Consider the following 12,816-nt stretch of genomic DNA (forward strand, 5'->3'; position numbering starts at 1 on the left):
AGTATTGTTCCCGTAATTTTTTTTTTTTTTTTAAGATTTACTTTGTTGATACAAGAACTGGGGCACAGGCCAGATGCGCAGGAGTGTGAGAGGATTCACCAGACAGAGCAGGGAACAGAACAGGCAGACTGATGAAATATACTGTTGAGGGGAGCAGTGGGCAAGACAGGAGAGGTCTGCTGCGCCATGTGGGATTCTCACTGGCCGACTGGAATCGAACCCGCGCTGCAGAAGCTACAGACAGCTTCACGGTGCAGTGCTCAACCACCTGCGCCACCAGGGAGGCCCTCGTTCCCGTAAATTATTACGTTTTCCACTCCAGAGGTGGAAAAACCACTATTTCTAACCACGCGTGAGTACCAGGTACTATTCCCTCTCATCCTTTCCGGTGGCTCTTTCTTCAGCCTCGTCATGTCCTCACATACACGCTGGGACCATGCCTCATACCTGAAGAGACACTGTAGACTTCAAGACTTCTCTGTTGCAGTCCCCTCCTGGCCAGCACTGAGCTCTCACTGCTGTGCTCTCACTGAGACTTTCAGCCCTATCTCTTTCAGCTCTAAGGGAGTTCTCTGGGCTTTGCCCGGCTTCTCCCTCCACACACCACAGCTTTTTGTAAGTTCTCCAGAGGCAATAAGCTGGGGCTATCATAGGGCTCCCCTTGTTTTCTCTCTGGCCTTCCTCACCTCCTGATTTGCAGTATCTGAAACTGTTGTTTTATATATTCTATCACTGGGGTGGGGGAAAGGTGTTAAGCTGGAAAGTAAAAACATTCCGTCATTCCATCTTGCTTGAAACTAGAATTGTTTATTCTCTCAATTTTATCATTTTCTTCACAAAGGTCCTGTGTCTTCTTAATCTCTTCTAATTTTTATTGGTATTTTAAGAACTATTTCCTTCCATCTCCATTTTCGGATACCTTCATTTTCGTATATTTAACATATGTTAACAGATGTCTTGAAATTGATCTGTGCGTTAGTCATAAATTTATTCAGCAGCGGAAACAGGAAGAGAGGTAGGCGTCCACTGGTGAAGCTGCTCAGTAATGCCAACAGGCACCCAAGCTCTGCTTCACTCTCCTCAGCACATCAACTATTGTCCTAACGAGTGTGACTTTGTGCACAAAGTGGCTGCTGTCACTCCAAGCCTCAAGTGTGTGTTCCGAGTAGAAAGAAGGAAGGGGGATCTAAGAGGGCAACTCCAAATTCAAAAAACAAGACTTCTCAAAATAAATGAGATGGTGCCTTTGCCAGAGTTATGATTGCCTCTAACTGCAAATCTGTCTCAGGAAGGGTGTTTAGCTGGAACTCTTACTACAAATTCACAAAAAAATAAGGCTTCTGGTTGGTAAAGAAGAATTGATATTCACCAGACAACTAACAGGCTCTACAACAAAGTACTTTTGCACTCTCAGAATTAACCCACCCAGGTTACAGTTTTCATTGCTGGATTCCACTTGACAATGTTTTAAACTTATTTTCTAAGGTTACTGCGATATTCAGTATCAAAGAACTTACTTAGTGGAGATGGGAATAGAAACACATTAAATGCATTTTCAGAGATAACATCAATGCCCTGTGCCCAGACCTGATTCAGTGTCCATAGAAATGCTAAAAATCTGCATGAAAACTGATTATTCAGTGGGAAGTGCAACAAAGATTTTTTTAAAGGGAATACTCAGCAATGGTATTAAATGTTAAATTGGTCTTTAAATACTAAAGCAGAAGTATTTGCAAAATTTCATGTGTTTCAGATTTCTTTCAATTTGGAATGTCCTACTTAGATATTGAACATTTTAATCAACGTGTAGCAAAAATTACAACAATTTTTCTCTGGACTTTTATTAAATTAAAATTGTCATCATGGTATTGTGTTCCTTATTTTTTTTAGTCTTTCAAATACATACTGAAATGTTTATAGATGAAATTATACAATCCAGTATTTGTTTCAAAATAACATAAAGGAAAAAAGGGACAGAAATAAAGATGAAACAAGATTGGCCATGAGTTGCTGATTGCTGAAGACAGGGCGTGGGTACATGGGATTCATTATATTATTGTCTTCTTTTGAATATCTGAAATGTCCCATAATAAAAACCTTTTAATATTTCTGTATATACACAAACTGTTTAGTACAGACTATTCCATAGGGTATTCGCTACTTAGAAAAGAAAACTGTATGTGGTCAGTGTTCATGGGGGGATAGTTCTGTTACTTCCTCAAGCTGGTCACCAGCGGTCACGGGCAGCAGTACCCAAGCCACCGCCACTCCCTGCAGAGTATAAAACCCCAAATGGTTCCTGAGCCCAGCTCTAGACCTGTCAAATTCATATCAATATTCAAAGCCACAATGACTGCATTATGTATGCTGCCAGCATCTTCAGCCTGAAATGCTTCAAAAATTTAAATGATACACATTAAAAATACATAGAAAAATAATATAATTAGAATTTATACAAAGTAGATTTTTACAAAACAAGTACACTACAAGAAATACATCTTATATCCAAGCACAAAAATGTGGAAATATCCATGAAAGTATATGTTTAAGTAAAAACATTTATTTCTAAATGCTAAGTGTGAAGGCATAGATTTGAGTTCTGGTTTACCAGAAGTAGAATTTGCTAGCAGAAAGCTTCACTTTATTCTCAAGCTTCCAAACAGTTCCTGAAGGGATTACACAGCTGTCCCTCTTTCCAAATTCTGTTTAATTTCAGCTGTATATTTCCCATAGAATCTTTCTGCCTTCTTGTTGAACTTGGCATTCCTCTCATTAATGTAGTCGACATCTGCATCATCATTATAAGGACGTCTCCGGCTATATTTGTCTCGTTTTTCAATTCTGGGGGAAGAACAAAGTAATTTTAAAAATTCAAAATGGACTTCTTTTTTGAAGTTAATAAAACATGAACAAATAGTTAAGAACCAAGTAGAGTTGGTAGAGGGGGGAGTTCAAGTTGAAAATGCTAGCTAATAGCAAAGTCCAGGTAAGAAATGTGAAATTCAGCAAAATTCATCTTCAAAAAGCTTGTAAAAGAACAAAGATATGTTATTAGAAACTAGATCCATGAAGTATTACTTCAAGGAATGTTAAATAATTATTTTATTAATAATAACCACAGCTGGGGCCTCCCCTGGCGGCGCAGCGGTTGAGCGCTGGGCTACGAAACTGCCCGCAGCCTCTGCAGTGCCGGTTCAATCCCCAGCCGCCGGGCGAGGGTCCCACATGGCACGCAGACCTCTCCTGCCACACCCGCTGCTCCCCTCAGCAGTGTATTTTGTTGGTCTGTCTGTTCTATTCCCCACTCTGGCTCTGGTGATTCTCTCACCCTCCCGCGCTTCTGACTGTACCAGTGCTTGTATAAATAAATAAATAAATCTTTAAAAAATAATAACAACAACCACAGCTGGGCCTCCCCGGTGGCACAGCAGGTTGAGCGTAGCGCTGTGAAGCTGTCCACAGCCTCTGCAGCGTCGGTTTGATTCCTGGCCAGCCAGGGAGATTCCAACATGCCACGGCAGACCTCTCCTGCCTCGTCCATTGCTCCCCCCCTCAGCAGTGTACTTCAGTCCTTCTGCCTGTTCTGCTCCCTGCTCTGTCTCTGGTGAATAATCTCACCCTCCTGCACCTCTGGCCTGTACCCCAGTGCTTATATAAATAAATAAATCTTTAAAAAATAATAATAATAACCACAGCTAATATGGAGTGCAGTATGTGCTAGACACTGTCATTAATTATGTGTACTAACTCCTAAAACATACCTTCACTCTCTCTGCCTACTGTTAAGAAACAAACAAAATCAAGGTGGCGTTTACTAGCACATTCTTACTTCTTCAAATCAAATAGTGGAATGGTCGTTAGAGTACAGAGCAAGAATAATTTTCTTTAGACTTTTCCCTATACCTCAACTGTAGCAATTCATTCTGGTATTTTGCGCCTCCATTCCAAGTCATATAGACCCAAGACATACTCGCTGTTTGTCACTACAACCACTGCAGATCTAGGCCATAAATTAACAAGTGTGATTCCTGACTATTCAATTTATTCAAAGCATGTTACATCCATTCCACCACTAAGCATTTAAAATTTCAGGCTGCTGTACTGAGAACTTACTGTTTTTCCAGATCTATGACCATCCTATCAATTTCCTCTGTGGAAGGTACGTGTGTTCCATGAAGAAGACTATTGGATGTTGGGAAAAACTCTTCTCCACTGAAAAGACAGCAAAATGGACAAGTATACCATATGTTCAAGTTTTGATCTAAACTACCATTTGGGCTAAAAGTATACATATATTTACTGTGAGTTCTTAACTTAAAAAAAAAAAAAAAAGAGAACAAAGAATTGGAAGAGAGCAAAAAGATCACTTACTCCCATAACTTCACTCTACAAAGGAAAAGCCAAGGACCAGAGCTTAAAGGACTTGCTTCTGGGTTCAGTGGGCCAGAAACCCAGGGGTCAGCAAATTACCATATCTGTTTCTATACACAGCTGCCCTGGGACGTAGTGAAAGCCACTTATGTTTGTCTCTTCAATCGCTGCTTTCACATTTCATGGGAAAGCTGAGGAGTGACAGAGACTGGATTTTACTATCTGGTCCTTTACAGAAAAGTTCACCCATTCCAGCATTAAAACCTTCTGCCTAAAAAAAATAAATAAATAAATAAAATAAAACCTTCTGCCTCCTAAAATAATGCCTGTGTAACCATGGTAATCTGAATGTTAAGCAGTCAAAACCCAGTCTTAGAATGCCCAGATAGAAAGCCTGCCAGGTGGTTAGCTTAACTGCTGTGAAGTGAGCAATTAATTGTGTTGTCAAGACCATATAGAGCTGTCGATAGCCACACTGAGCACTAAAGTGTGCTTGTATTGATGCGTGTGTACATTTATACATACACACACAAGTACATTTATAGCACTTTGAAATGAAGAAAGACTTGTATTAGTCCTGTCAACTTACTGCTTTTCCCTCAACCTCTCATAAGTTTCCATGTCAGGTTTGATCTGCTTGGTCAACCGATGATACTGGCGTAACTGGGCAGCAGCATAATCTTAAAAAAAAAAAATCAGAATCAGAGATGATTTATTTCCTTGTTTGGGCATTACTTTTGGGAGAAAACTCAAAATTAGTAATAAGAGAACAAAACACTAAGTATAGTCTTTATCCTGATAATTCAGATGCTGATAATACAGTTTTTGAATAATTTTACCAAAAAGAAAGAAAAAATGCAGCACATAAATCCTATATCCTTTTGACTTGTGGTATGAATACATATTGTTCATGGGCTTACCCTCTTAAAACATATTCCATGAAGGGAAATATACTTTCTTAAAATCAAATGTACTAAAGGCAAATAAAGTAAAAGTCAGTTTTACCTGAAAATCCCAGATCAGGGTTTTTTCTCTTCTTTTTCCTCTCCCATCTTTCTGCATCTTCTGCACTGATTTCCAGCAACTTTACTTTCTCATAGTCTTCCCCTCTTGCTGCACATTCCTAAAAAGAAAAAAAAAAAAGAGCTGACATTTACAATATTTTCTAAGCAACTCCTTTACCTATTTTAAATCCAGATTCAACAATGATATTAATCAATACCTTAGAAATTATTTATGAAGGAAACGTGGGAATCTACTATGGCATGTAAGAAGTGAGTACATCACCCTAAAAAACACTACTGATTCAACGCTGATGAGATATCAGATCCTGCTTAAATGCTTTACACGCATTGACTCATTTAATTCATAATTAAGTCAAATGATTAGGGTAACAGCCATTTTGCAGTCAAAAAACAAAGGGCCAGAGAGGATAAATAACTCACCCAAATTGGTGCAGCTAGTAAAAGTAGACCTAAGATTTGAACACTGGCAGTCTGGCCTCAGAGCCAGTGAACAAAACCACCATGTTCTACTGCCTCAGCACAACACAATGACTGAACAGACCACCTATGAAGAAAACAGAGGAGTGCCTAACCTTTTTCTTTTCTTCTTCCTGTAGTTCCCATTCCAAACGAGCTTTCTTGGCTTCCCAATTTGCAGGTAGCTTAAGTCTTTTGTCTTCTTCCACAACTTCCTGGTGATTTAATTTACGAGCTTCGTTCTGAAACCATAGCACAAAAAGTTTGTCAGTTGAAAATAAATCCAAAGAACGTTTGCCTTTTTTGAGGGTCAAATAAGATACGTTAACAAGAGGATCCCATTTTATCCTAAAAGTAAAAGAGAGTCATTAAAGGATTGTAAACAAGGAACTACCTAAATAGGTCTGCATTCGTTTACAGTCAAGAAAAATGTGTTGGGCTTCCCTGGTTTGCTATTCCAGAGGGCCTGGAGATGAATGTCAACTTTGCCTCTGTTTAGCTCTGGGGTTCCAAGACAGATCCCTTAGTTTTGGATAAAAACAAGGTTTCAAAAAGTGAGGAGGTATACTACAATGGTACTTAAGTGGACTTTAGATGGCATTAAATAATACTACATCACATTATGAAATATACTTTCAAATTCTCTTTCACCTGTAATTAATTTCAGGAAAAAGCCTTGATTTGGGGCTGAGGACTTCAATAACTATCTTAATCTCTCTAATCTTTTCCAAACCCCTCCTCTTATAAAATTTTAGTATTTTACATTATAGCAAATGAAAGAGATTCTCCATTTGAAATGCCAATGAAGGATTTGTTTTAAAATAAATTTACCTGCATAAACCAAATAGGGTATCATCTTAAAGAAAACTTAAGTGAGATGTCTCTTAGGTCACAGGCAGATGGCAGTTAGTACAGGAAGCCACATCTCCTAATTTCCAAATCACATGTTCATTACCCAGGGATTATTTATGTGTGTCTGTTTATCAGGTTAATTTTTTCTGGACAAAGAAAGAAACTCCTCTCAACCACCACCCTTCAAATATTCTTGGCTCTGGCAATGTCCTCCAGTTGAACACACTGTAGTGACACAAAGCTGTGTTTGTTGCACCAAAGCAGACAAAAAGCATGGAGAACTGCAAGCACTGTGGTGAGAGGGTGTTGGGAGAGGTTAGTCACAGGATTTGGGTTTGTATCAGGGGATTGGGGAGAAGGTTCAAGGAAGCATGGCTGTGCTCCTGACTGTGCACTGTCAGAAAACAAGAGTATTTGATGACTGAGTCGCTTAAAATTTTATATAAGAGTGAGGAATAAAGGGAGTGAGGCCAACGCTGTATTAGGCAATTAATAGTCACCGGTGTTAGCAAGACTGCTTATTTCTAAGATATGGACAGTCTTGTTTCTGTCTAACACCAATAGTCAAGAGTGACATGGGAGTTTTGTGAAACCACTCTGGAGCTGCCAATCAGGCCAATCCAAACGCTGAAATAGTCGAGAGTTGTTTTCTCCTTTCTCAGCAGTTGTTGCTGGATCTGAATCTCTAATATGAATTCTCTTCCTTTACATTTGGTCTGTTTGCTTGGGTATCTTCCACTTATTTATTTGTCTAATAATACCTTATTCATCTTTTAAACAGTAGTTTGGTGTCAATTTCCCTATGTGTCACTTCCTGGAACCCCCTCCACCCACACACACTAATGCATTAATATTTACCATAGTATAATTTCTAGCTATAAAGTTGTCGCCTTAAGAACAGCAGTCTTATCTCCATTATCTGATACCCCATCAACTAGCTGGACCACTGACATTATAGATTTTCAAAGTTTCGGAGATTTGCTGATAATTTTCTAACGAAAAAGCCTCTCTAACCAGTTCTCCATTTAACACTGGACAAGTTTCTTTCAGTCTCTCGTTCCACGTATTTCCCTAAGTAAAACGAAGAATTTGCTAGAATCATATAGCAGAGAGGCAATTAATTATTAGTAACAGGCACGGCCAAACGTAACCCAAATAAGTTAAATCAGAAATGACTGCACTGGACTATGTGTATTTCTGAAAGTTCTCGAAGCACTTTCAATGTGCTCCCAGATTGAGAACCATGGGGAAGGCTCTGCGGGTTTGTCGGGTGCGCTGGACGGCTTCCTCGCCCCTCAATAAACACCCACGGGTGACCGGTCCGACGGGACCCCGGGGCTACTCACCCGCTTCAGGTGCAACTCCCGGAATTTGCGCAGTCTCTGCTCGCGCTTCTGGGCTGCCAGCTCCTCGGTCGCTGCGACGGGCTGCTGCTCCTCCGCGCTGTCCAAAGGCACCTACCGCGAGCACAACCAGCTTGAGCGGGGCCGGCTCGGCTTCTCCCGGGACGGCCCAGGCCGACGCCATAGTGTCTGCGACCCCCGGTCCAGCACCAAGAATCGCCTCCCCCTCTCGCTCCTCCGCCTCGCCGGGCCCCACCCTCACGAAACCCCAGCGGCGCTTACCTTCTCAACCAGCGCTTCAGCCGCCATCGCAACCTCTCTCTTCCCACTTCCGGCAACAACCTCGAGCACTTCCGTCGGTCTTTGGACCACCCCGCTGTGCGGCGATAGCTGTAAGCCCCGCCCCTTCCGGGCAGCTCTGGCGCTTGGGACCAATCGCTGCCCTTTTCAGCGGAGGGATGTTTTCGATTGGGTAGGGCTTTGCGCAGCCGCGGCGGAGCGGAAGGGCCGGGCCGGGCGAGAAGGGCTGCCTGGGCCGACGCTGGTAGAAAGTGACCTCAACTGCGTGCCCCCTGCGTAAGCGGAAAGGGCTGTCAGTCCGCGCTTAGCTTCCGTGTCGCCTCCTCCAGGCGGGTTCCCCCTGAGCCCCTTATCTCGCGTAGGCCTTTGTTTTCGTCACCATCTGCATTCGCTTCAATAGTCGACGGTATTTTTCTGGTCTGTCCGTTTTCCGTCTCCCCACCCCCGCCCCGTCCACGTTGTGAACTGCAGGGAACAGGCGCCTCATTCTGTGCCCAGCAGAGCAGCGGCCAGAAATTGTTAACAGTGACTGTGCTGGTGTTAATGCTTAAGGTGCTGGATACAAGAGGAACATGTCAAAGTAGCATATCTGCACACCACTAGTTAGGTGTAGAAATGAAAAAGTAATCTACAGAGTGAAAAGTGTCTAGATATAAAATTAAAGCGATAACGAGAAGGAAAATACAATATGTGTCCACGCTGAGGAAGCTGTTGAGACAACTGCAGAAGCTTGGAGTCAGCACAAAGAAAGAAAAAGTAACCAATTTCACTGTGAATATCATGTAGCCAAGTGACGCACCAAGGCCACCTTCTCCCCTGTGTCATGTAGCGTTGCTGAAGGAACCAGAGATATGCTACACAGCCTGGCCTTCACATCTATGAAAACTCACCGAGTTAGAAAGAAATCTTGATAGACCACCGTTCTTGTGCTAGTCCCACAAACCGTAACATCTGACTGCAGAATAAGAGATCAGTCTTGATACTATTGATGGTATTCCTCCTTTTTCATGGGCCAGAATATAGCCAGATGTCTTCGTCTCTGCTGTAGGAGAATTACACACTGTGGTGGCCCACCTGCACAGTAAGGCCACATCTGCAGGGCGGAAGCGGCACTCAAAGATATCTGATGCTGTCACCTTGGGTTTGAATCCTTGCTTTGCTCTGAATAACTCCTTGAATTGCTTCACAGCAGTCATTATATCAGTCCACAATATTCTTCAAAACTTGTTGATTCTGTTAAGTACTCTTATAGCCTAAGGGCCGTCACTCAACAAAAACTTGCCAGACCCAATCGGATACTGCCCAGGGCTGTGAGGGACCCGAACCTGTGGCTGCCAGCCCTGCCTGGGGAAGTGAGCTAGGATTGGAGTTGTTGGCTGTCGCGGGAAGTGTTAGGGGACCAGCGCTGCCAGGTGATGGGTGCCAGACTCTGCCCAGGAGCTGGGCGGATAGTAGAGCGTTTGTGGCTAGAGGTTCTTCGGACTAGACTTGGAGGCCATGCCAGGGAAGAAAGGCAGCGCAGTCGCTGAATCTGGTTTGATGCAAAGGGGAGGACCCGGCCCAGCCTGTCGGGACCAGCAGGTACTCAGGCAGTCTGGGGAGGAGCAGATCTGGTCCCACCTCAGATCCTCCTCGCTGCAGGTGTCTTTGGACAGGTAACAGTGCTTACCTCCTAGGAATAAATGAATTCCTATAGTGCACTTAATCAACTTTGACACATAGTAAGCACTGTATATGTTAGCTATTATGATTATTCCTGTGTCGTTTACCCATGGAGGATCTTTAAACTGCACTCCCCTTCCCTATTATGTAGGACAGATGATGTGCTTAAGATGGAAGCTGTCAATAGCCATGGTGTAAGCTAAGTGGAGAGCTGTGTATTGTGAAGAACAGAGGTTTTCATTCAAGATGTCCCACTAACAGACATAATTGGGTTAAGTCCATTAACTCATTTGTATTTGACTCGCTTGTCAAATAATTCATGTTGATCAGGACATTGGAGTAAATGAGTTCTGAAGTACATTTTCTAAGTCTGAATTCTATTTCTTTGAAATCAAAGTATGATCCCAAATGTTTCCATTTTGACCACTAAACCATTGCTCAGTCTTAAAGTGTAGGATGTTTATAGTGTTAACACCTTGTTCTTTTTCAGTGGAGAGTTTTCAGCCAACATCTAAATCTTCTTCATGGAACAGAGATGCCTTCCTCAGAGGAAACTGATAGGATGGTCATAGACTTGGAAAACAGTAAGTACTACAATACAGCCCAAACTTTTAGTGCTGATTTGATTTACACCTACTGAAAAAAATATATTTATGGGGCCTCCCCGGTGGCGCAGCGGTTGAGCGCTGGGTTGCGAAGCTGCCCGCGGCCTCTGCGGCGCCGGCTCGATCCCCGGCTGCTCCCCGGCCACCAGAGGAGGGTCCCACATGGCGCGCAGACCTCTCCTGCAACCCGCTGCTCCCCTCAGCAGTGTACTTCGGTCCTTCTGCCTGCTCTGCTCCCCACTCTGGCTCTGGTGAATTCTCTCACCCTCCCACACTTCTGACTGTACCCAGTGCATGTATAAACAAAACAAACAAACAAACCAGCAAACAAATAAATAAAGCATGCCTCTATAAAAAAAAAAAAAAAAAAAAATATATTTATGACCTTGGAGCAACTAGAGAGAAATTAAGGAACACCAACTATTAAAGAATGGTCCCATTCACCACCACTTTCATATTTGTGTTTTGGATAGGGTGATTATTTGGTAGAAGCAAGAGGTGTATAAAAAACTGTTACAAAGTACTATGATGTATCGCTGCCTTTATATTTCAACATGAACTTCAGACTATATCATCTCATGGTACTGCTAACTTATTAAATTCAAGAAAGCTTACTGAATATATTTCTCTGTAGAATGCTTTTCTAAAGATTCTGCTTCCAGTCCTAATGCCTATGAACAAAAGAGAAAGCTTTGAATCCTGTTTTCACCATAGTATTGAAAATCAAGATAAATATAGTCAGATACCCTTATGATGATGCAGATATTGCCTAATGAAAGGAATGCCAAATTCAACAAAGCAAAAAAGATTCTCTGGGAAATACACAGCTGAAATTAAACAGACTTGGAAAGAGGAACAGTTGTCTAATCTCCGTTAGAACTATTTGCAAACCAGGAGTCTAAATCTTTCCTTTCATAATTTCTCAAGTGTTCTATGTATCTTCATGCAAATATTATTCACTTGTTTTTAAAAAAAAAAAAAACCAAAAACCCGTCTGTATCTGTGTTTAAAGTGAATCATTATTGCCCAGAAAATTTGTCCAACACTTGACTTGAAATAGACCTGAACATAGGTGCTTCAGAAGTGGGATGCTAAATTGTTCTGTTCCTGCAAGATGTGGTAGGAAGATGACAGTGGCTACTAGAAATTCCTCTTCCCTCCTCCCCAGAAGTGGTCACAATTACAGGTGCCTGCCTGTCCCATGCTTTATCCCACACCCATGGAGCAAGGATAGAGGGTAGTCTAGGGGTATGCACACATAACGAGCCATTCTGTTACAAAGCTAGGAAAAGTCTTGGCCAGGTCAACCAACAAAGTCAAGGACTGATAGGGTGATTATGAAGAAAGAAAATGAGCCAGCAGACTGAGGAATGAAAGAGGAAATATGTCTCAAACACATGAATATGCATAAGAAGGGAATGGTGACAAGACAAAGATTACTGTAGAAAGTCAATCTCAGAAGTGGCACAAAACTATAAAACTAATCGCATCACACAGAAAGGGTTTTAATTGAAGAGGTCACATGACCTATCCACTAAGTTATTAAATGCTAGTATTTGAATGAAGATCTTAATTAGAGCAGGTGTTCTCTGATACCAGAGGTGAAAAGACTCTTCTCTTTTCAATAGTCTGAAACTTTGCTAAACAGAATACCAACTTATAATATTAACAGGATGCACAGGTTACTATTTCCAAATCTTAAAAGACCAATCCTGATGTATTCCTGAATTTCACTGTAGCAGGAAGTCTAAAAATATTCTATTATCTGCTTAGAATAGAAATGGAACCTAGCATGTAAACATTTTTACTCCTTTAAAAGCATGTATTACCCTCTGACTACCTCATTCTTAATCTAGATGTGAAATGAACATGTTTACTCAGAAAAGCAACCCTTTTTTCCAGAAACTCCTTATTCAAACCATATGCTGCTGGCTTGAAGGGCAAGACTATCCATATCCAAGTCACTGCACATTTTTTTCATAGAATCAAAAATTGTTTAAAGCAGGGCCTCCCTGGTGGCACAAGGGGTTAAGTCTCAGCACTATGAAGCTATCAGCAGCCACTGCAGCACAAGATCAATCCCTGGCCAGAGAGCTGCCCCACATGGCGCAACAGAACTCTCCTGACTCACCTGCTGCTCCCCTCAGCAGTGTGTTTCAGTCAATCTGCCTGTTCTGCTCCCCACTCTGTCTCTGGTGAATG

The 12,816-nt window shown here is 41.9% G+C and overlaps 1 protein-coding gene across 1 annotated transcript; it reads right to left on the reverse strand.

The window, feature by feature from the left end:
• Positions 1-467: 467 nt before the first annotated feature.
• Positions 468-8,573, reverse strand: SYF2 (SYF2 pre-mRNA splicing factor). The gene is made up of 7 exons (XM_037500154.2): positions 8,330-8,573; positions 8,051-8,161; positions 5,969-6,094; positions 5,377-5,494; positions 4,961-5,051; positions 4,114-4,212; positions 468-2,841 (listed from the first exon to the last, which is right to left on the reverse strand). The coding sequence occupies exons 1-7, from the start codon at positions 8,354-8,356 to the stop codon at positions 2,676-2,678; spliced, it is 738 nt and encodes a 245-aa protein (XP_037356051.1). The 5' UTR covers positions 8,357-8,573; the 3' UTR covers positions 468-2,675.
• Positions 8,574-12,816: the final 4,243 nt, after the last annotated feature.

This window comes from Talpa occidentalis, unplaced genomic scaffold (assembly GCF_014898055.3).
Source record: "Talpa occidentalis isolate TD23 unplaced genomic scaffold, MPIMG_talOcc4v2.1 talOcc4.9, whole genome shotgun sequence".
In the NCBI taxonomy this organism is placed as follows: Eukaryota; Metazoa; Chordata; class Mammalia; order Eulipotyphla; family Talpidae; genus Talpa; species Talpa occidentalis.